Raw genomic sequence first — 24,746 nt, forward strand, 5'->3', positions numbered from 1 at the left:
ACTAATAGAGAAATGAACAAAGAATAGGAACAATTTAAAGAAAGGAAATACTCAAATTCCTTCATAATAAATGAACCACAAAAGGCAATTAGATTGTCAAAGACCAAAAAGAAACCAAACCAAACCAAAACAAAACAAAACAACCCAAACCAAACCAAACCAAAACAAAACTATTAATACAGCGTATTGGGGAAGTGGGAATCAGAAACTCAGATATGGCTGGTGGGAGTATAAACTGTCACAGCCTTCATGGAGAGCAATTTGGCCACATTCCCTTTGACCCAGAAATTCTGTGTCCAAGAATTTATCCTATAAATAGTCTTGCAAGTGTGAGAGATTATATATATATCCAAGAATATGTATTGGAGCAATTTTCCACATCCAATGATTACAAACATCCTACATGTCTAAGAGTAGAGGATTGAGCACATAAATATGATATGTTCATACAATGAAATACTATGCAGCTGCTAAAAGCAGCTTTACATGAGCTAATATAGAAAGACATCTAAGATGTTTGTTAACCAAGAACAGCAAGGTAGGTGAAAAATATGTATAGTATGTTGTTGTTTTCAAAAAATGTGTATCTATGTACGCACAGCCAACCTCTGAAAGGATACACAACACACTGCTAACAGTGGCTGGCCAGGGAGAGGGGCTAAGTGGAACTGGGAAGGGGGGTACAGGATTGGGAGGGGAATTTACTCATATATACATATACATATTATTCATATAAACTTCTTAATATATACTCTTGTTATACACTCCTTTGCATCTTTTGAATTTCATATTATGTGAAGGGACTACCTATCCAAAAAAAGTAAAATAAAATTTTTAAATGCTTAGCTTAAGTAAGAACCTCCAGAAAGAAATAGAGACAGAGACTAAAAAGTCTTTGTTCCCACTGCACAGATTAAATATCTGGGGGGAGGAGGGACATGAGCCAGGACTCAGGAGTACTTTGATTTTTTCTGTCTTCAGAAAATGCACTTATGGACTCATAGAATTCCAAGGCAAGAAAGTGTTGGAGATTCCCCAGTCCCACTTTTATTCTGTGGCCAGAGGCAGGACAATCTGAGAATAAGCATTTGCTGAGAAGAAATCTGTAAACACTCCCCACACAGACACTGAGATAGGAAGGCCAAGAGATAGCATTTTGGGAGCCAATGAGCAACCCCAAACATTCCTTCTGGTCATCAGTATGACATGCTCTGCCTGCCCCTTATTACTGGGAAGCACATTCCATTGCCCACTGTTCCCCCTGTAGCCTACGCCTCGTTCAGAGGTACCAGCAGGTGTCTGGCCTCTAGAAGCTGGAGGTAGTACCTCGGATGCCCAGCAACCTGGGAGTGGCCCCATCCATCTGTTACCTAGAGCCACTCTTCTTGCAGCCTGTGGGATATCAGGTATTGCTTGATCATGGTTCCTCCCCAGAGCACCAGGTGTCCTTCCTGGAACCATCTTACCCCTGGGTCAGGTGGAGAGTCTTTACCATGGATTCTAAGTCTCCCTTCTCACTTAACCCTGAAGTGCTGTGAGCAATGATGATAAAAACATTGGGGGTAGTTATAACCTACTCATCTTTAAGGTTCTCTGTCTGTCTGTCTTTATATTTGTTCATCTCTCTTTAAATCACAGCTCTCATTTGATATGGCAACCTCATAGGGCAGATATGATCCCCAGTTTTCAAATGACAGTAAAATATTTGTATAAGGATTTGTTTTCCAAGTGCTTTCCCACACGTTATCTCATTGTAGCCCTCCGATGCCCTCATATAGGCAAGGAAAGTTTTATTAACCCAGATATACAAATGGGGATATTAAAGAAGCAGCTGTGGAACAGTGGGTCTTGGGGATAAGAACATGTGGGTTTGATTACTTCGGGATAAGAACATGGGTTTATTCTACCTGTTTCCTCCAGTGTGAAAATGGGGATGATGATATCTGCATCCTTCATTATTAGACTGGATTACTGTTAAGATTAAATAACTGGTTTGAAAGGGTTTCAAGAATTAGCATTCTAATGATTTCTTGTTTCTCAGTCTGTTCTAGCATTCAAAATTTATTTGTATTTGGAAAATGTTTTGCAAAGGAGAGAATTATGTAACGAACCTGACATGCCCATCTTTGTCTGCAACAGTCATCAGTACAAGACCAGTCCTGTCTCAGCTATCCCCCCACCCACCTTTTCTTCTTTTGCTTTACTGACCTGTTTTCAAAATAATGAAGTATTTCCATAATATCCTCAAAATGGGTTGTTTGGAGTTTTAAGAGATATTCTTAGGGATTTGTAACATATTTGTTGTGTTTCAATCTATTGCAGTTATGATCCCTGTAGATGTCCAGGTTGACCAAGGAAACCTTATTCTGGATGGCTTTTGAGACCTTTTGGCATGACTCTTAGAAGATGTCTTTGATGCTGCATTTGATCTTTTGGTTTGATGAGGTGTTCTAGGCTTATCTTGTACAACTGCTGCCTCAGACATTTCCCCAAAGAAGCCTGTTCCTTTGTCGGGGGTGGTTAGTATTTAGAGTTCCTAAACTGATTGCCAGGGGTGCTCAGTCCTCCTGGGACGATCCTTGTTTCTTGGTTTTATAGTGGACAGGGCTAGGGAGTACGCTTTGTGTGTGCACGTGTGTGCATGCATGCAAGAATGTGTGCAAGATAAAACATAGGAAGTTCATACTGAGACTCCAGTTAACAATCAGGGCTACAGACTTTTTACCTGATCTCATCCATCTTGCATCTGTATCACCTTTCAAGAAGAAACTTTTTTTCAGCAACATTAGTAGTATTATTCCTTTGACTTATCTCATAATACATTACAAAAGTCCCAGAATAACAATAAGAAGAACAGAATAGTACCATCAATAATATGATTATTGAAAACAGTTTAGGGTTGGAGGGGCTCAGGGAATGGGGTAGTTCCTTTTATTCTTAGGTATGTTCTTCCAAAGATATTCAAATTACTGTGTTTTAATTTTTCTATGTGTAGTGCCAGCCAACTGGTCACATGAACTCATTTGTTGCATTTTATTTTTTGATATTTCTTTTAAAAAATATTAATTGTGCTTTTATAATTTTATCAGATACTTACATGTTCCAAAGCAAATTCACACAACAAGGTCTATTTAAAACCCAACTTTTATTCCTATCCCATCCACGTCATTCCTCCCCCTCTCTGTAGGTCTTTTAAATTGTAAATTTTTTAAAAGATTTATTTATTTGTGTGTGAGAGAGAGCGCATATGAGGTGGAAGGACAGAGGGCGAAGGAGTCTCAGGCAGACTCCTCATTGAGTATGGAGCCTGATGTGGGGCTCGATCTCATGACCCTGAGCCAAAACCAAGAGTCTGATGCTTAACTGACAGTGCCACACAGGTACCCCTTAAATTATATTTTATGCTTTATCCTCTTATTGTCTTTAAAAAAAAAAAGCAGGTACATATTTATCTTCATGTCTCTCTCCCTTTCTTAAATAAATAATAGCATATTAAACACACTTTTCTCTATCATGTTTTTTCCACTTAACAGTAGAGATCACGACATAGGCATATAGGATATATTTCAAACAGATTCCTAGAACTGGGATTGTCAGTCAAAGAGTGAGTGCATGCGTATTTTGATACATGTTGCCACATTTCCCTTTACAAAGGTGGATTTTACCATTTCCTGCAGACACATTTTAATGTTAAAGCAAATGATTAAGTGAGATATGTTATCTGCACCAAGAAAGGTTAAATGGTTGCCCAGAAGGACTGACGCACTGGGCTTGAACCTATAAGTTCTAACTAGTAGTAACTTCTCCCCATTTTACAGATGAAGAAACTGTGAGACACATGCAGGGAAGTGATCCACCCTAAATGACATAACAAATTAGAACTTCAAATCCATGTGCCCTGACCCTAAATTTAGATCTCCTTTCAATGTTATAGATGGATTTATGGTGAACTCAGTTTGATTATCTGCAGGTGGGGAAGAGAAACCCAACCTCTCTCCTAAGTTAAGACAATTAATGAGATAATTATGGGTTAATTCCCCCATGGGTATAGGAGAAATGCTCGAAGATAGGACTTAACTCCTTTAGGTGAACAGGGAATCAGCAGTTAGTTTATGATGTCAGGGCACTAATAATGATCTTATGGATGAGAGAGACCACCAAAGTCTGGCATGATTAGGCACCTTGCAGAATTGCTCTCCTCTCTTGCCCAGTGCCTTGAATTTCTTTAAACAAAGATGTCATTATGCTAAGCAAAACTTTCCAAATGGGTGTGGACAACGATGTAATTTCCCAGTGAATGAACAGACTGCAAACCACAAAGCCTTTTCTTTTCCTTTCCAAGAGTGACCCTGGGGCTCTTTGTGCTTGCTTTGTGACAGGTTGATTGACTTATGTGCGATTTGGGACCCTGGAGCTTTCCTTCCCGCTGCAAGCTGGAAGAGCGCCTCTGGTATCGCAAGAAGGAGGCTGAATGAGGCAGAGACGGTGAGTGGGGTGAGGGGGGCTTGGTCCGGTGCATGCGGCTCAGAGACGGGGGTGGGGGGAGATTTTTGCCTCTCCTCTTCTCTTTGATGAGCCAAGGTTCTTTGGCTTCCCGAGTCCCGTAAAAGGACATCTCCTTCCTTCTCCCAGGAGCTGGCTGGCCACAGAGCCAGACCTCCAGGCTCCCCTTTGCAAGGAGACTGGCACCGGGCAGCTTTCGCTCCTTTTCTCCAGTGATGCAGTCAGTGGCATTAGACTTGTCATTGTCCAACTGTCCACCGGAATTGAAAAATTGGGAAACAGCTTGGTGATCCGTAGCCCCCTGCCCCGCCCCACATAGAATGGCCTCCACAACCTGGGATCCTCCTGAGTGACAGCCTCGGCATATGGGGGGCAGTCTGGAGAACCCCTCCTCTGGGCGGGGCATTGGGCCCCGGCAGATGGACCGTTGTCCATGGCCCAGTGAGCAACCCGAGGCCGCATCACTGAAGCAGACCCCGTGTGCACGTCTGCATTGTTCCTTTCTCAACTAGAATTGCCCTGCCCGCGGCTGCTGTTTGAGTCTCAGGCTGGGGGGAGGCAGGGAGGAAACGTGTGAAGTGAAGGCTGCAGTTTTCACGGAGTCACTGGTGACGGATCACAAGCTAGTGGCCTGGAGGCCTGAACAGAGAAAGATTTCCTTATTCTTGACTCTTGGCACCTCTGCCTCATGGCATTTTGTCTTTCTCTCTCCAGCCCCCTTTCCAGATGTCTTCGTTCTCCCAGGAGTTGGGAGATGGGGCTGGGGGGTGGGGTGGACAGGGCTGCAGGGAGGGGGTTGAAAGGTGGGAGCAGAGCTTGCTGATGACATGGATTTTGGATCTGGACAAAATCCAGCTTTACTTGCTTGGTGACTTTAGGAGTGTTTCAAACTGCTGTAGGCCTGAGTTTCCTCGTTTATGCAATGAGGATAATAATGGACATCTTGTAAAGATCAAAGATGAAATGTACAAAGAGCCCTGCACAGTGCCTGACATGTAGCAGGTGTTTAGTAAAGGAAAGTTATTATTATCTAGCCTATCAACAGAGCTCAGATGTACTTGTCTTATTAAGGTGGTTTCTCTGTGGACCCTTTTAGGGCTATGACTTGCCTTTAAAACACTGCCAGGTTTTCAGGGACTGCTCTGGAAATCCATCAGACCACAGGGCTTTTCACAGAACATTGTTACTAAATACTGAACTTGAACATACCGCCTGACCTTGGGGGTGGGAGGCACCATTCTTTTGTTCTGCTGTTTTTGGAGAACCCTGATTGTAAAAGTGGTATTCCAGCTGTTTTCATGGGCATATAGGGCTCTGAAAAACAGCATGGGAACAGACCTCTGGAGCTGGGGTGGAATCAGGAGGTAGGCAGTGTTGTGTGGCCACGCCCCCTCTCTGGGCGCTTTTTCAGGTACCCTCCCTCCTGTCTGTCCCTGTGCCCGCCAGAGCCCCTCACTGCCCTCTCTGGACACCAGCACTGTAGGTTGCCTCCCGAGACCCCCCACCTTGTCAGGTGATAGCAGCGCAAACTTGTGCTGGCTTGCCCCTCCGAACACTTCCAACCTAACCAGCAATCGCTAATATGGGTTCCGAGCTTAATTTTGATTGTGCATCCATTTAATTACATCATTTGATCTTCATGACCATTCTGTGGTGCGAGCAAGGCTGGGGTCTTCATCCCATTTGAGGAATACACTGCAGCTCAAGAAGTTATTTCTCCCAGGTCCACAAAATTCCTTAGTGGCGGAGCCCATCCTAGAAGTGAGGTGCCCTCAATGACCGCTGTTTTTCTTGCTGTGACCCCACACTGCCGCCTCCAGACTCAGGCACTGGCACACCCTGAGGGGTCAGTAGGTCCAGGGACTTTCAGATGCACAGAGAAACCTTTAAAAAGAAAAGAAGAGTGCAGAGAGTACATGCAAGCAGGCCCATATGGCTGTTGAGGGAACAGGAAGTTCTGAGAGAAGGGGAGCTGATCCAGGTTTCTTTCGAGGGTGATCACCGTCATCCTTACAGTAATCAACATCCTGAGTGCTCCCCGTATGCACCGGGCACTGTGCTCTGTGCTGACGTCGCTCTTCCGTGTCATCCTCGCAACAAACCTGTCAATTAGGGCCCGTTAATTGCTCACATGCTACTGGTGACACAGATGCAGCACGATTAAGGCTGGTGCCCAAAGCTGCACATCTGCGTAAGGGCCAGGCCATGAGTGTGAATCCCAGCAGTCCTGCCCTGGGACCCGCACAGTCGGGTTCGGGGTGGCCGCTTCCGAGTCTTCCTGGAAATTCTGGGTCACCTTCGCTTGGCCCGCCTCCAGCCAGGTTCCAGGTGGGAATCTGATTTCAGAAGCCTGCAGGGGCCAGTCCTCTGCTTCTGGGTCCTTTGTCCCTCTGGCTCTTCCCCTTTTGTTCTGAGGCCACTGCCATCTGGAGCTGCCCCAGGCATCAGCTCTCAGCACACTCCTCCCTCCCTGTGTGATGTCCCCACGCAGCCTAATCTCTCCCCCACCCCCGCTCTCCCCCACCCCAGTGCTACGGCTCTGGGTCCTCACCGGCTCTGGGTCCTCACTGGGCACTTGGAGCGGACACCCACCCTCTGAAGCAAGGCAGAGAAACCTCCCAGTTCCCCAGGCTTTCCGCTTCCATTCGGTTAATCGCACTCACACTCCTAAGTTCTTCTGCCTGCTGCGGAGAAGCTGGGCCTCCTCCGTGCAGCAGCATTCTAACAGGACAACGCAGGCTCAGGACGCAGGGCTGCAGGTTGATGGAAGAGCGGGGGATCTTTATTAGGAGCTGTTTTGCATCTCCATCCCCTGCCCCAAGAGTGATTCCCGGGCCCTGAGGTAGTACCTGTGCTTAGCCACCCTCTCCTGGGGCGCTGAGGTCTGTAGGCTGGGTGTGGGGACGTGACAACTATTCCCCAAACAGCTGTCTTCCTCGTTTCTCCCGAAGCGATGCCATCTCTTCTCCACCCCTTGGCCTTTGCTGCCACCCCGCTAAGCCCACCTTTTTAGCAGAGGCGGGGCTGTTGAGTTTGAGACAGCAAGTCACCTCTGGGTTTTTATTTCTAATAAGAGGACCTCATCTCCAGCCAAGAGAGAGGCCGTTCTGCTTGCTGACAGATGCGCTTCTCAGGGCATAAGACTCAAAGTTTTCCCCAGCGCCACCGGAGCCAGTCTTCAGCGTAAGCGCGTAGCCGCCTGCGCTTCGCACCAGATTCCCAGACACATGGCGCACCTTCTCACACAGGCCGCCACCTTCCCTGCCTGTGCCACATCCCCTCCTCCAGGCTCCCGTATCTTCACACCCCCCAGCCTGCAGAAGCCTGCTGGGATGGCAGGGGATCGGGACTGATGCCTGTCTAGGATGTAAATGGAGGGGGCTGGAGAGAGGGAGGGGGGACAGAGGCCACTCCCTCCTGCTGTCTTAGTCTTCTCCTCCATGTGTCACTTTATCGGTCCAACAGGAATTTTTAAAAAATATTTTATTTATTTATTTAACAGAGAGAGAGAGAGAGAGAGAGAGATCACAAGGCAGAGAGGCAGGCACTGAGACGGGGCTTGATCCCAGGACCCTGAGATCATGACCTGAGCTGAAGGCAGAGGTTTAACCCACTGAGCCACCAGGTGCCCCCAACAGGAATTTTTAAAAAAATGCAACTGGGGATGTGTTATCCTTGGAATATTAGTGGCTCCACCAGTAAGGAGAGCAGGATGGGAGTTACCTCCGAAGCACTGACACGGCTCTCCCTCCCGGGTCTGAAGTGGTCAGTGCCTGGGCAGGTGACCTATGTTGGTTTTAATACTTGGCCACAGAGCCAGTATTTGGTTATTTGCACAGGCATTGTGCATTCTGAAGTTGTACAAAGCAGACTTGTAGATTCGAAAGCCCAGCTCATCCAAAGCCACGGAAGGATACCATACACCAGCTGTAACTTGGGGAATAGGAGGAAGGACCAGTGGTTTTTGAACGCCAAGTTTGTGCCAGGCCTTGGGTTAGATGCTATACATAGATATTACCCCACTAATTGATGAAAAATGAATTGACTCAAAGCAGTCCATTTAATTCATAATCATCGCAACAACCTTTTAATAAGTGTCTTCATCCCACTCTTAAAGACAAGAAAACTGAGGCTCCAGGAGACAGTAAACACATTGTTGACCACGCAGCAGGTTGGTGGCTGAGGGGGCATTGAAGCCACGTCTCTGTGTCCATGTCTGGTATGTTTCTCCTGGTCTGCGCGATGTCCTAGTGAGTTCATTGTTCACCTTTATTGATTACACCCAGACCTATTTGGCTTTGAACCAACAAGCCCTTATTCCCACGAAGGACACAGGAACAAGGTAGGAGCTACTGCCCCCATCCTCAGGAAGCTCACCTTCTGATTAAGGGGCTCAAGGTCCTCTCTCCTGCACCCCAAACAAGCTTCCCCTTTAATTTTGTCCCTCTTTTTTTTCCTGGCTTGAGCTCAGTCTGTGGTTTTTAAATGGCTTCAGAACCTTGGTCTGTGAAAGCAGGCTTAGAATCCCACAAACAGAGGACAGAGTAAGCAGCTTAACCCAAGTGATGTGAGCAGACGGATCCAGATGGTAGGTCCTCGGATGGACAGTGGCCAGGAATCCAGATGGGGCACCCCACTCAGGGAATCTGGGAGGCCACCGGTCAGTGCCTGGGGGAGGAAGCTGGATTTGAAAGAAAGATGGTTAGGGCTTTAGATGCACAGCGGTCTTCCTTTAGGAAGCTTCTGAGAGGGTCTGAGTTTGCTACCTGTTCTCTCTACCGATGCCCTCCATATAGCATTTTGCAATTCACTGGGGGGTGGGGGACAGAACTGTGGCTTGCCCAAGGTGGCAGACAAACACTTAGCCCTCCGTCTTTTGTTTTAAATCAATATCCAATATATTACATTTCCAAGTCCCCAAACTGAATTCTTCCCTAAACTTTTCAACCGACAAATTTTATAGTTGTCTTCATAAATCTCGTAAATTTTAACAAGCGTTTGTTAGATCCCATTAAGAAACTTAGTTCAAAAATAAGTAAATAAACCTTTTAAAGGAAGGAAGGAGGGAGAAAGAAAAGAAAAGAAAAGGGAAGAGAAGAAAGGAAACGAAAGGAAAGGAAGAAACTTAATTCAGAGGGTTGCTTGGATGGCTCCAGGATTCTCTCCCTTTGCCCCTCTCCCCACTTGGAGGGGGCATGCACGCTGTCTCTCTTTCTCTCTCTCGAAAATGAATAACTCTTAAAAAAAAAAAAAACTTAGTTCATTAAGTTCCTTTCAACATTTGAAACCACGTTTGTAAATTTTACCATTCACTTTCCTTTTTGAAATACCACAGTTTTCTAACAAAACCTTCTTCCTATTCCTTATGCAATTCTTTTTTCTTATTGATATTTCAAATAACAGCTTTATTGAGATATAATTCCCATACCATCACCACAATTAATTTTAGGACATTTTCATAGAATTTGCCCTCCAGCCCCGTAAAACTCCATACCCATTAGGGGTCCCCTCCCCCCCGCTGTCATCTTCCTCTAGCCATAGACAACGCTGATCTACTTTCTACCTCTATAGATATACCTACTCTGTGCATTTTATATTAGTGGGACGATGCAGTACGTGATCTTTGCGACTGGCTTCTCTCACTTCTCGTGAGGTTTTCATAGTGCGGCCGTGTTTTAGCGTGACTCCACACCTCGCTCCCCTTCGTGGCCTAGCAGGATGGCGTCGGATGGACGTACCACATTTTATTTATCCATCCATCGGGTGATGGACATTTGAGTCATTCCACTTTCTGGCGATTGTCAGTTATGCTGCCGTGAGCATTCCTGTGCGGATTTTCGTGTGGACATGTCTTCCATTCTTTTTGGTACCTACCCAGAAGTGGCGTTTTCGGGTCATGGGATCACTGTGTGTCACTTTCTTTCTTTTTTTTTTTTTTTAAAGATTTTATTTATTTATTTGACAGACAGATCACAAGTAGGCAAGAGGCAGGCGGAAGAGAGAGGAGGAAGCAGGCTCTCCGCGGAGCAGAGAGCCCGATGCAGGGCTCGATCCCAGGGTCCCGGGATCGTGACCTGAGCCGAAGGCAGAGGTTTTAACCCACTGAGCCACCCAGGCATCCCACTGTGTGTCACCTTCTGAAAGACCCTAGGTCTTTTCATATTAAAGGCAAGCCTTTCTTTCTGGCCCTCTATCCTCAATGTCCATCTTTTTTCCCTCCCAGATCCTTCCTTCTTACCCAAATCTTGGACCCCACCCTTGGAGACCTGTCGTGTAGGATTATGATCACTTCCCCTCCAGCCTTCCGCTCAGCCACTTCCCTGTAATGACAGGCCCCAGGGAGACAGCTGCTGCTACCCTGGATGTCTTCCCCACCCCCTTGCCAAGGGGGTGGGGGACTCACAACCCTCTCTCTCCAGCTGTGAAGAAAGATGTGCGCCTAATTGCTGTGAAACTTTCTCCCTGAGGGTAGAAGATGGGAAGCCAAAGAGTGAGAAGCTAGGTCGCTGAATTGTAGAGAGAGGGGAGTTCCTTTCTCCTTCCTGGAGGTGCTAGAATTCCTGCCCAAGGGGGTTGTTCCGTGTTCATCCTCCCAAGCCACCTTTCCTGGTATCAGTTTGGTTTATCCTGATGGCTCCGAGGTGGGGGCAGTCCACACCTGTTAACGTCTGTTTCTTTTACCGTCTGCTTTACCTGCTAATCTGTATATGGAAGGAGACTGGCCAGAGCTCAGTTAACCACAAGCAGGGCCAGTGAGTGGAGCCTGAGACACGGAAAGTCACAGAGAGCCCCCAAACCTTGTTTAAGCCAGCCCCTGCACAGCCTGTTAACCCAGCGAGTCCTCAGCTACGCTCACATTGGAGAGCCTCTCCCGTTCCACGTATGTCTCCTAGTCTTGCCTCCTAGAGGATGAATGAGTAAACAATAATAATAGGGGGAGAAAATGCGCAGCCCCAAAGAACTTCAGAAAGCCGGCCGGATTCTAGCACAAGCCATGTCCTTCCCCGTGTGGCCAGCAAAGTGCTGGCCCGTGTGGGAGCTGTCGGCAGGACCAGGCTATGGACCAGGCCACCTGTACATTTTGGGTTTCCCTTCCAGGCCAGGCTAAGAGGTGCCAGGCTCCAGCTGGCCTGGATGAGATGATGGAGAGGTGAGATGGTACAGCAACCCCACTTCCTCCACGTATCAGGCTGTATGTATAAGGGTGTTCATTGTGGCATTGCTGTAATGGAGGAAAAATAAGGAAGGACAACCTAAAAAGGTCTTCGACAAGGACATGTCTAAAAGCTGTGTGGTAGACCCTGACAGTGCAATTAGGGAAGAGAATCACTGCAGGCCTCCGTGTCCAAGCTCCATTGCCTTGGTGACCCAACCACTTACGCCATGGGAGTCCCACGGGAGCACCACCCTGCCCCCTTGGAGTGGCTACACTCTCTTGTTCGGTGCAGCCTTCTTCTAGGGCCCCAGCCTGCCTGGTGCCTTATGAACACCAGGGTGCCCTGTAAGTACTTTGTGCCCCTATAGAACCTGGTGCCAAAACTGGATATTCACTAGATATTCATGGTGGTCACCTTGAGGGAAGGCCCTCTTCCCCCTTTCTTCTCTCCCATTCTCTTGCTCCCTCGCCCCCAGCTTAATAAATAGCCAAGTGGTTCAGGTTTCAACCTATAGATTAGTTCTGGGTGTTGAGCAGGAAGCAGCTGTTTTCAGCCAAATCCCTAATCTGAAAGCCAGGTGTTCCCCCTTGGCTCCCTCCCCAGGTGGGAATCAAGGGCCACCTGATACTGTTGTTCCCCCATCCCCCACTCCTGCTGAGTCCCGTGGCCTCTGTGAACTTAGCTGAGGCAAGAAGAGGAGGGGTTGGGTCTGCTAGGTTCCCCTGCCTGCCACTACCACCAAGTGGATCACTGTCAACGGTTAAACAGCCCTTTACTCCTCCCAGTTCTCTCCCTGTGACAATGAAAGGGAGCCAAGGCTGTAACAGCCACTGAACAGATGGAGACCACCCCCCTCCAACCCTGAGAAGGGAGGTGGGGGAAGAAGGGGAGTCAATCCCATATACTGGGTTTCCTTGTCTATTGGAGAAATCCTACAAGACAACTGGTTCAATCCCCACGCAGACAAGGAAATTGGGTCTCTCTCCTCCTGGGCATGGGGAGAGGCCAGCGTCTAGAAGCAGGCTGGTGAGTGATTTCTTAGACTGTCAAGCCCCGGTGACCCAGAGGGTTTGGTGTAGTTACAGACAGCCCTTTAGAGTGGGATGTGGGTGCATTGTGTGGGCAGACACTTTCTTAAAGATGCTGAGACATGCGGTCATTCCATGGGGGTGAGGAGGGGGATGTAGGGAGATGTAATCTTTTGGCAAGTGCTCCCAGAAGAGAAAGCCAAGGACTCCTCCCTGCTGCTCTCCCTTCTACGCTTGTCTTTTTCAGAGATCCTTCTGTCTTTCTCCTCCTTGGTTGGCGCTCTGTCTCTTTGGGACAGGCTGATGATCCTCAGTAGGGGGCATTTCCAGTTTCCTAGGAAACCCACCCCCTGGCCTTCAAATGCCTGTGAGCAGAGGGAGTGGAGCAGGCTCGGGTCACCATCTGTTGCTTCGTTTATTCCTTGGCATGAGAGAGATGGAAGGGAGGTGGTTGGGGGTGGGGAGGATCAGAGTGCAGGAGGGGGATGGGGTGGACAGTTCGCTGTAGGACCCAGGGCCGTCCCGTGTGGCAGGTGGACTTCAGAACTCAGGACAGCTACACTGAGCCGCAGGTGGACTTCAGAACCCAGGACAGCTACACCGAAGCCCCTGGATCGAGAGTGGGCAGGCTGGGAATGGAGGGGATAGCAGTTCTAGGACTACTGCCTGGCGCAGCTGAGTCCCTGCATACTGAGACCTGTCTGTGGGACAGAGAAAACAGTACCCCGACAGATCAGACAGAAAGCTCTGAGAAAGGCATTGGGGTGAGGATTTCAGAAAAAGAGAGATCAGAGTGTCTGCTGAGAAGATGCTGGATAGGTGTTCCTTTTTGGTTATTGCTTTTGTTTTCAGGACTCAGGCTTATACTGTAACAATGGCTTTGTCGTACGTGATATTAACCAAGGATTTATAGTATACTGACTTGTTGGTGGGTAAATATCTCCCAATAAGAGGAAGTATCTGATCAGATGGCTGTTCACTCATCCCACATATATGATTTGTACCCTCTCTCTACAGAGGGAGGCAAGACATGGACTCTGAGCTCAAGAAGTTCAGAGTTTGATGCAGGAGATGGACATGGGAATCCCATGGGCAGGAAATCACTGCTGGAACAGAGTTGGGTGGCGTGATGGGGAATACAAGGGAAAGGCAGCCTACTCTTAGTGGGAAAGCAAGGTCAGTGTTGGGGTGGGGGGCGGGGGTCACCGCTCAGGGCCTTGGTGAAGAAGGGAATCTGCACCAGAGAGAAGTAAGGGAATAGCATTTCTGGCCTAGGCAAAGCAGGAGCAAAGGTGGCTGAAGGTACAGAAGGCACTTTGGCCTGTTTGGGGAGCGGCAGGGGGCCTAGCGCTGGACGGGGTCCTGCTGGAGGAGAGGCTGCATGGGGCAGGAGCCGGATCGCAGGGCTTGAGTGCTGCCCACAGAGTGTACGCCAGCTCTGCCACCACTTCCTCTGCCTGGACAGATAAGAGAGAGGATGATCAAAGGCAGAACATACCTTGGCTCTTTGTCCTTCTTCAAGAAAGAAAACAGAGAGTAAGAGTATGGTTATTATGGTGGGAACCCAAGCCACTGAATTTCTTTTTAGATTTATTTACTTTAGAGAAAGAGAGAGCACAGCAAATTCGCCGAGAAATACCTTAGCTCTGAATCCTGGGTTCCAGCTAAGAGGGGCGCTTGCCTGTCTGTGAGAGCCCTCCGGTCCAGGGTGGGACCCATCAGAGCTCTTCAGCTCCCACACACTGGGCCCTGCCCCATTGCTTATTTTGAAGTGCCTTTATTTTCTCTTGGTCTTTCAGCTGTCCTCTGATTTCTGAGCAGGTTGCTTCAGATGGTTATAGTAATAAGCCTTACTGATTCTGTTTTGTTTTGTTTTGTTTCATCTAATGCAGAACGGTGGAGTTTTGTGTGGGCTCTGTTGGGCTTTTATTATCTCTCTGTTCTCTCACAATATCCTGTGGCAGTGGATGTGTGAATGTATTCCTTAGTTGGTTTATGTAGTACTATTCTAGTCCTTTCGCTATTTATTCTGAGAACTAATTGCTGGCACTTGGCCTCCCAGTACTAATGTGTTGGCATATCCCTAGGCATTGTTCATTCAGGAGCACAGCCTCCACGTACCTGCAGAACTGTTCCGTTCAGGGCTCTGAGGCATCACACTAGACATACTCACGTAACAGCTCATGCCCTCCCTCTGCCCCAACCCTAATGGATTCATTTCCTTTCTATATTTTTGATACCAATCATTAGCATCACCCAAATCCAGTTTTCCAACCTAGAAACCTTGACACTGTCCTTCTTCTCACTGCCCGCTACCAATCGGTCGTCAGCTTCTGGTGATTCTAACTCAGAAAATATCCTCCCATGTCAGGGGTCCTTGGATACTGGGAAGCCATCTATCTGTTGCATACATGCTCTCTGACACTCTGTGTGGCATCTGGAATCAGGGGAAAGATGAGCACAGTGACAGGGAAGGGAGGTGTGGTATGAGGACCCTCAGCCTGGGGGTTTCCTGCTGGAGCAGGAGGGGGCTGTAGGGCAGAGAGTGGCCTGCAGCTAAGCCCATACCAGCCACATGATGGGCAGAATGATGGGCAGGTCACAGGCCCTCTCTTGAACTTAGGTTTACCCAAGGTTCAAAGAAAAGTCTTGGAGCACCTGGATGGCACATAAGTTAGGCGTTTGACTCTTCATTTCAGCTCAGGTCATGATCTCAGGGTGATGAGATCGAGCCCTGCACGGGGCTCCAGGCTCCGTGCTCAGAGCAGGGTCTGCTTGAGAATCTCTCTCCCTCTGCCCTTCCTGCTAGTGTTTTCTCTAAATCAATCAATCAATCTTTGAAAAGAAAAGAAAAGTTGTGCAGAGCAGAGTCATTTGAGGTCGCCAGGAAAGAACACAGTAAGAATATAAAAGCAGCTTAATTGGTGCTGTGGCTCACTTTGTTATGCTTCATCCATTTGATTCTCCAGCAAAAACCACCAGAAACAGGAGTATTTACTTCCCTTTTTGAAATTTTTAAAAAGGCTTGGGAAACAAGTAATTTACAAAAAAAAAATAAGTGGCAGGATTGAGGCTTTTACTTGGATCTTCCATCCCATAAATACTCCCTACTAGGCAGGATGCGAGGCACTAGGACACAAGAATGATCCAGGCATGGTCTCAGCCTCAAGAATTCCAGAGGCGCCTGGGCGGCTCAGTTTGTTAAGTGTCCAACTCTTATTTCAGCTCAAGCATGATCTCGGGGTTGTGAGATCGAGCCCCGTGCTGAGCGTGGAACCTGCTTAAGATTCTCTCTCCCTGCCCCTCTGCCCCTCCCACCCCTCTCCTGTGTGTGCACATACACTCTCTCTCTCTTTCAGAATAAAAAAAAAAAAAAAGAAAAGAAGTTGGGGAGAAAGATTAAGCCAGTGGCAAGCAGATTGTGGCCCTCAGGCCAATTCCTACAAAAACCGCCTATTGCCTGTTTTTGTAAATAAAGTTTTATGGGGACAGAGCTATGCCCATTCGCTCTGTCCATGGTGCTCTTTCACTAAAGTAGTAAAGTCCGGTAATTGTGACAGAGACTGTATGTCTTGCAAAGCTCTCACAAAGCCTAAAACACTTACGATCTAGACCTTCGCAGAAAAGATCTCCAATCCTTATTTTAACTTACAGTTTTACCAGTGTGCTAGGTGCCCCAGAAAAGCAGGTGTAAGGGAGAAGAGAGACAGGCACTCTCGGCTTTGCTGGGGGCGGCAAGTGCGTTGAGGGCAGGAGGCACAATAAATTAGCCACAAAGCAAAAGATGCCTGAGCAGCAGGATGTTGCAGACGGAGTAGGAATTAATCACGTGACAGGAAGAGAAGGCCTTCCTGGGAATGGAGGATGGCACAGGTAGAGTGTGGGGGCTGTAAATGTGTGGCATGCTTGGAAAATGGCACGGCGCTTAGTTAGGGAAACTTCAGCATTGGGGCAGGGTCTGAGAGCCCTGCAGGAGCCTGATATCCCAGAGCCTTGCTGCACCCGGGAATTTGGACCTGATCGTATGGACCGATGGGGGTGACATGGAAACAGCACTGAGAGGATCGGGCAGGGGTTTAGAAAAATCACTGTGCTAGCGACATGGGGTCTGGACTGGACAGAGACCAGCTGGGCGGTTATTGCGATAGTCCATGAGACATGACGTGTATCAAAGGTACACATGTGGGGAAGCGAGACACAGGAGGGTCTCGGTGCTTGGGGTGAGGTATGAGAAGAGCTGGGGCTTCGGGGTGATTCTCAGGTGTTTGGCTTGGGTAACTCAGCTGGGTGCCACCAACAAAGACAGAGAATAGAGATAGAGGGACAGAACCCCAGTGGAGACACAGAGAACATCAGGCAGAAGGAAAGGATCTAGCAGTGTGATCAGTGCCGCCTTGGAGGCTGGCAGGGCCAGAGAGAAGAGGACTCTGGAATGGTGTTTCAGAGGCCAAGGAGGAAGAAGGTGAGGCGGGGTGGACGGACCGGTGAACAGTTGCCGATGCCTCCAGGAGGTCTCGCAAGATAAAGACTGAGCACTCTGGAGTCGGCCATCGGGAGGCCAATGGGAGGCCTGGAGAGAGAGTTCCAGAGTCTGGCTGGAGAAGTGAAAGAGAACCCAGTAAGTAAAGGCAGAAGCCATAGCCCACTCTTTAAACAGAGAAACGTGCATGAAACGAGACGGAGGTAGAGAAAATTCAGGTGTATAGGGGGAAGCTGTGGGATCCAGAGAAGATTCTTTTGGTTTTGTTATGAGGAAAACTTGAAGGTGTTTCTCTGCTGAGGCCCGGAGCCAGCTGAGAAGAATTCAGAAATTGAGGAGAATGCTAGGCGGATATTTGGTCGTCAAGAGCAGGTTTCTGTGGAAGGGTGGGGCTGGGTCCAGCAGAGGCAGGCAGGAGGAAGGAAGGACACTTTTTATACAGAAAGTGGAAGCCATGGGAAGCTTATGCTTTCGACCAACATTCCAGGGGCGTTTCTGATCGGCAGTACAGTCAGTTGCTAGTGATAGAAAACTTGCTTCCAAGCGGCTGGTAAAGGGAATATTTAATGTAAACATATGCAATTTTAAAAACCCACAGTTAGGGCTTGCTTCAGGACACGCTCCGTCAGCGACACAAGCAGTGGCATGAAGAATCACGTCTTCCAGGCACCTGGGTGGCTCAGTGGGTTAAGCTTCTGCCTTCGGCTCAGGTCATGATCACGGGGTCCCGGGATCGAGCCCCGCATTGGGCTCTCTGCTCAGCAGGGAGCCTGCTTCCCACCACCCCCTGCCTGCCTCTCTGCCTACTTGTGATCTCTCTGCTTCTGTCAAGTAAATAAATAAAATCTTTAAAAAAAAAAAAAAAGGTACTCTTAAAAAAAAAAAAAAAAGAATCACGTCTTCCCACATCTTCCCTCTGCCTTCTGCAGGATTCGATTAGCCTCCCATGATACTTGGAGACACTCACCCATTGCTGCCCACCTGGGGTACTAGGGATCAGGGATTGTGAAACAGTCCTGAGAAGTCCTCTGGGCCTGGAGGGCATCCCAGTCGTCAAGGCATAACTGCTAGCGCCAGGAAGCCAGACAGTCTCCAAGTCCAGCACTGCAGCCCCGGCGGGGCGTGCTCTTCCTGGCCGGCGCGCTGGCTCTGGTGCCGTGCGCTCCTGCTGTGGGGCGCGCCTTCTGCATTTGGAGAGTCAGACAGTCGTACCAGGATTTTCAGTGCTTTCTTGTACTAAGAGAATCCTTTCTTCGAATAAAACCTTGGGCAAAACCCAGAGCAAACTCCTCCCCCGTCGGAGAAGGTCCCCAGAGGCTCCAGAGCCTTCTAGAGGGTCTTTCTGCCTCCACCATTGCCTGTCTACCTGCCACCCTCCACAGAGCAACCAGGGTGGGTTTTGTGAACAAATCTCATCAGACACCCCACCATGCAGAACTCTGCAGTAACCTCCTAAAGTGCTTGGAACAGAATTTAAATCCCTGCTTCAGCCTTCAGAGCACTCTGTGAGTATGCGCTTGTGAGACTTAACTCCATTCTTCCCCAGGTGCCCTCCAGGCTCCGGCCATGCCAGTTTCTTTCAGGTCCTTGCACCTACCCCCTCTGCTTCCTGCCACAGGGTCTTTGCACAAGTGGTTCCCCTGGCCTGGGATGTCTTTCTGACCTATCTTTACAAAGTTGGCTCCTGCTTGCCATTTAGATCTTGGTCAAATGTCACCTTCTCACAGAGGCCTTGACTATTCACTTCCTTTTCCCTCATCACCCTATTGTAGTTTCTTTTCTTTTCCTTTTATTAATAGACCTTATTTTTTAGAAAGCACTTATAGATTCATAGCAAAATTAAGTGGAAAGTACAGAGATTTCCCGTATACCCCCAGCCCCACACACGCATGGCTTCCCCCATCATTCCTGCCCCACCCCCACCGGAGAGGTGCATTTGTTACAGCTGACAACCCTACACAGACACATCATCATCGTCCGCAGTCTGTGGTTGACACGAGTGCTCACTCCCGGTGTTGTCCATTCTGTGGGTTTGGACACACATGTAATGACATGGGTCCACCACTATGGTCTCATATGGAGTTTCCTTGCCCTAAAAGTCCTCTGTGCTGTACCTGTTCTAGCCCCCGACCCCCTGGCCATCACTGATCTTTTTACCATCCCCAGAGTTTTGCCTTTTCCAGGATGTCCCTGGACTGGAATCATCAGTACGTAGCCTCTTCAGACCGGCTTCCTTAACTCTGCGATAGGCATTTACATTTCCTCCATGTCTTTCCACGGCTTGGTGGTTCATTTCTTCATAGTGCTGAACAATAATCCGCTGTGTAGATGGACCGCATGTTGTGTACCCGTTCACCTGCTAGGGACAGAGGACATCTCTGTCACTCCCACGTTGCGGTGATCATGGGTAAGGCTGCTCTCAGCACCCGTGTCAGGCCAGATCATGATTTTCTTCATTGTGCTTATTGCTACCGAGTTTTTTTTTTTTTTAAGATTTTATTTATTTATTTGACAGAGAGAGAGAGAGAACACAAGTAGGCAGAGAGGCAGGCAGGGGTGGGGAGGAAGCAGGCTCCCTGCTGAGCAGAGAGCCCGATGCGGGGCTCGATCCCAGGACCATGAGATCATGACCTGAGCCAAAGGTAGAGGCTTAACCCACTGAGCCACCCAGGTGCCCCCCGAGTTTGTTTTTGTTCAGCATTTATGTCCCATCTTCCCCACTAGAAAGAAGGCTCCACGACAGCAGAGAAACCTTGTTTCCTGAACTTGGGTCCCTGCTGCCAGTTCTGTGAAACGAGTGAGCGGCCCACTGCCTGCCGCCCACAAGTTCCTGGCGGGCTCTGCCCGCTGAGCCATGTTCCAGCACTGCCAGTCTTTCCTCCCATCATCACAGATGTGTTGTGACCACTGGCACAGTCCCCCCAGAGCGGGGCTGTGGGAGTGTGGGGGGCTCCCCACGAGGACAGCTTGCTGGAGCCCGTGGGCCTCTCCTCCGTCTGCCAGGGACAGCTTGTGGTACCAACACCAGGGGTCTCCCAGTCTGGGGAAAGAAAGCAAACCAGAATGCAGAGAGAAGGAAAAATAGGAACGCAGACTGATGCAGAGTGACTATTACTAATAACCTCTGGGTGTAACCAGGATGCTTCCTTCATCCCTGTGAGCTCGAACCCCACTCAGTGGTGGCAGCTAGCATCTGCCGAGGTTTACTTTGTGTCCCACCCTTTGCCACGTGCACTGTGTAGGAGCTGTGTGTTAAGTCATCCCAGAAGCCCTCTGGAATATGACTGTGCATTTTTCAGACGAGATGTACAGAGCTCCGAGGGTTCAGTGCTTGCCCATGATCCCCACCTTGTAAGTGGGGGGCAGCTTCAGACCCACACAGTCTACGCTCTTGAACTTGACCGAGGGAGGCTGGTATGTCCAGCGGTCCCCACCGATGGCTGACCATCACCCAACTCACATACCGGTCCAGGTCCCCATCCTAGATATTTTGAGTCCGAATCTCCCACAAGACTTGCAAATTTAGAGTTTAGGAAACTTGAAAGCTTCCATTCAGGGGGGTTACATATGTAAATGGAGCGTCTCTGGGTACAATAATAGAGGTTCTAAAGGGCATTCAAATTCAAAAAAGTTTTTTTTTTTGACTCTGCAGGCCTGGTTTGGCCGCTGCCTAGAAGTCTGAGGCCCCAGGGATCTGTGTGTTTAAGTGGCACCCAGGAAATTCTGATAAGCATCCAGTTTCCTTCCTGTGCGTACATTGTCATCACAGCCCCTGATCAATTGCTACCTGGATTCTTTATGGAACAGTGAGCTCAGTATTTCACACAGCAGAACATTTCGTGTACATGTGACTCTATTCTCTCTTTTTTCTTCTGTTTTCGCACGGGGTCTACAGGGTCAGGGGAGGACTTCAGTTATACAAGACTCAAGTCTATCCTCTTCCCCAGTTCGTAGTAAACCATCAGTCCACACAAAATTTTTCTTCTGGTTTTATTTATTTTTGTTCTTTTCCCCACTCTCCCCCCTGCAGTAGCCCCCCGTTTAATGTACATCCTTACAATCTACCACTAACCTGTTTGATTTGCTAGAAAAGGATCTTTCACACACATCATACTAGTAAGTGTGCGGGTAGAGTCCTTATCATCAGGGACAGTATTATAAAGTGACTATATTTATTAGATCATTCTTCCATACATCTCAGAGAAGCAGCTACCTCTCTGGAACTGTCTCCCATTGGTTCTCGTTTTGCCCTTGTGGAGCTGAACAGGAAAATTCTACACCCTCTCCCACCATTCCAAGACAGTCACCATGGTCCCTCTTCGGCAGCCCCCATCTGCCCTCTCACAGGATATGGGATTTTCCTTAATCCTCCCCAGGATGCTCTGTAGTCAGATGCCATTCCCCCTGAAGGGTCCATCCACCCACTCCCCACACCCTATCTGGATGATATACTTCTCTACTCCTAGCAGGAGAGGAACCTGAGATGTCATGTGACTGGGCCATATGGCAAGATACTGTAAGAACAAAGATTTGGTTAGAAGTATGCATTTAGGGGTGCCTGGGTGGTTCAATGGGTAAAGCAACTGCCTTCGGCTCAGGTCGTGATCCTGGGGTCCTGGGATCGAGCCCCACATCCGGCTCTCTGCTCAGCAGGGAGCCTGCTTCCCTTTCTCTCTCTGCCTGCCTCTCTGCCTACTTGTGATATCTCTTTCTCTGTCAAATAAATAAAATCTTAAAAAAAAAAAAGAAGTATGCATTTAACTGCTTTTGGTTAGACATCCCTGCCCTTGACCTTTTCCATCCGGTTATCAGGGTAGGGGAACTGTAAGCCTGGTGATGTAGGGGTACCTTCAGGCGGGGCATCTCCTTCCTCACTCTGCTTGGGTTCTTTGAGGTCAGGACTAGAACCCCCATGCCCTGACACCGGTTGACACTCCCCTTCCTCAGATGTAGGTGGAAGGCCCTACAGAATGTACTGGAAGGATTGCCATCCATGTGCCTGTCTTCCAGGCTGAGTGGACTGGGCTCGGGGAGCTGAGGGTGCCTATATCCCCATGCGGAATAACCCGCCTTCCTCATCTTCTGCTGTTTTATCTTCATGAGCACATTCCAGACACTAGTGCTTACCTCTCTTTGGTATGGAGGTGAAATCGACGTATCATACAGCCAGCCAATGTGTAGTGAATAATTCACTGTCATTCAGCCCTTTCACAGTGTGTGCAACCTCACCTCAGTCGACTATTGCTTATGATACCCGTGCAGTCCCTCTCTCACCCCAACATTATCAACACCCCAAAAGGAAACCCCATACCCATTAAGCCATCGCTCCCCATTCCCCCTCCCCCTCTGCCTCTGGTAAGCACCAATCTGTGTTCTGTCCATATGGATTTACCTGTTTTGGACCTTGAATATAAGAGATCATTCTATATGTGACCCTTTGTGTCTCGCCGCTCTCATCGAGCATAACCTTCTCAGGCTTCATCCCCATCACAACACGTGTGTACATCATTATCTTCCATGGCCAGATAATATTTCACGGAGCATACAAACTGCCATATTGCTTATTTATTCATCTTTTGATGGACATTTGGGCTGTTTCCACCTTCTGGCTGTTGCGAATGTTGCTGCAGTGAACATGTGTGCTCATGTACTTGAGTCCTGGTGTTTAATTCTTTGGGGGCATATATCTAGAAGTAGAAATATGGGGTCATATGATAATTCTGCTTAATTTTTTAAGGAAGGTATATACATTTCTTTTTTAAATAGCAATTCTACTCTGGAACTTACCCGCATATGGAAAGACAGGGGAAGTGGATGAGGAGTCAGGAGATCTGGGTTCTTTTCCTGGCTTTGCCACTAACCAGCTGGGTGACCTTGAACAAATCACTTCCCCTTTCCCCTTTCTGGGCTCTTGTTTCCTCATTTGAAAAGCAAGGGGATTGCATAAAGCTAAATGGTCTTTCAATTCTCTTTGTCTTTTAAGATTTTATCCTGGGATCGTGCCCCACATCAGGCTCCTTGTCCCGCAGAGAGCCTGCTTCTCCCTCTTCCTCCGCTGCTCCCCCTGCTTGTGCTTTCTCTCTGTGTTCAAATAAATAAATAAAATCCTTTAAAAAAAGATTTTATTGGAAAAATTGGGTTCTAGAGAGAAGAGAGAGAGAGAATTGTCAAACAGCTAGACCTGATTATCTCTATGTGCATTCTCTACCGTGTTTTTAAATTGTGAGTTGAAAGCATCCCAAGTAATGGGGCTTTTTCCCCCTGCCTGTGTGTTTCTAGTTAATGAATAGCTTCGGGCTTCCTATTCCCATGAGGATTCCCAGAACAAGATATCCTTCTTTTGCCCATCACTTCCTACTGCTTGGCAGCTCCTGAACAAAACATGGCGGCCACGAAGCCAAGACTGGTGCCATCCCATCCCCACTGTTCTCTCTGCAGGAATGCTGAGCTTCACCCCGTGCTAGTTCTCACAGCGCTCAGGTGGTCAGCTGGATCACCCAAGTCTGGTCTTGGGAGCTGTCGGGTCCAAGGAGAGGAGTCAGCAGACTCTTGCTCAATCCATGTCAAGACCATCTTAGAAGGTTAGGAAGAACAACCAAAGGCCTCCTTTGATACTGTCCAGCCGGGAGCTTTTCCTCCTTGGGCTATTTCTACTCTCCTGAGCCTCTTCCATCTGATTGATTCGCTGGCCCGAGTACACTGCCTAGGGAGGGAGGGAGTTTTTCCTCCACTAATTGGCAGCCTCCACAGGATGCCATCCAGGTCCAAAGTATGCGTTCTCCTGAGCTGCCTGCTGGCTTTCTGGGGGGAGCACGAGGTTTCAAAAAAAAAAAAACAAAAACAAAACAAAAAAAATGTGATCCCAGTGGTTTATTTCATTCGGTCAGCCGTTTATTTGCTCATTTCCCATCCATCCATCCCATATTTTTGAGTGCCTGCTGTGTTTTTGGCACCGTGTTAGAGTCTAGGAATAAATAAGATGAGGCACCTTCCCTATGGAGCCTTCCTTTTTTAATAGAAGATACAGATGTGTGGCTTTTGAAATGAATACAATGAGTACAAAGTGACAAGTGCTAGGGCGTCTGGGTGGCTCAGTCAGTTAGGCATCGGACTCTTGATCTCAGCTCAGATCATGATCTCAGGGTCATGAAGTTGAGCCCCTCTTCAAGCTCCATGTTCAGCAGGAGTCTGCTTGAGATTCTCTCTCCCTCCTTCCTCTGCCCTTCTCATCCCCACTCACAAAATCTCTCTCTCCCTCCCCAAAATAAATAAATAAATCCTTAAAACATAAGTGACAAGTGGCAAGTGCTATATAATGGGGAGGGGGGTGTAAATGGCGTTCAGAAGTACAGACAGGAGACACACAAAGTCATCCTTGGCAAGTCCTCACGAGAAGGCAGATTCAAAGCGTGTTCTAAACAGAAGCTAATCTGCGCAGAAGTCACAGAGCAGGACGCATGAAGGGACCTGGCAGGTGACCAGTGTTGGCTAGAACACAGAACACGGAGGGAGGGTGATGAGAGGCGAGATTGCAGAAGGGGCTGTGCTCGGAGGACCACCGAGCCATGTCGAAGGATT

The 24,746-nt window shown here is 48.3% G+C and overlaps 1 protein-coding gene across 1 annotated transcript in view; it reads left to right on the forward strand.

Annotated features, from left to right (window-relative positions):
- Positions 1-24,746, forward strand: part of NFASC (neurofascin) — a 179,366-nt gene that overhangs the window by 79,075 nt on the left and 75,545 nt on the right. The window contains 1 exon segment of the mRNA XM_047704991.1: positions 4,380-4,485. Coding sequence (XP_047560947.1) covers positions 4,380-4,485 — 106 coding nt within the window.

Source organism: Lutra lutra, chromosome 15 (genome assembly GCF_902655055.1).
Source record: "Lutra lutra chromosome 15, mLutLut1.2, whole genome shotgun sequence".
Lineage (NCBI taxonomy): Eukaryota > Metazoa > Chordata > Mammalia > Carnivora > Mustelidae > Lutra > Lutra lutra.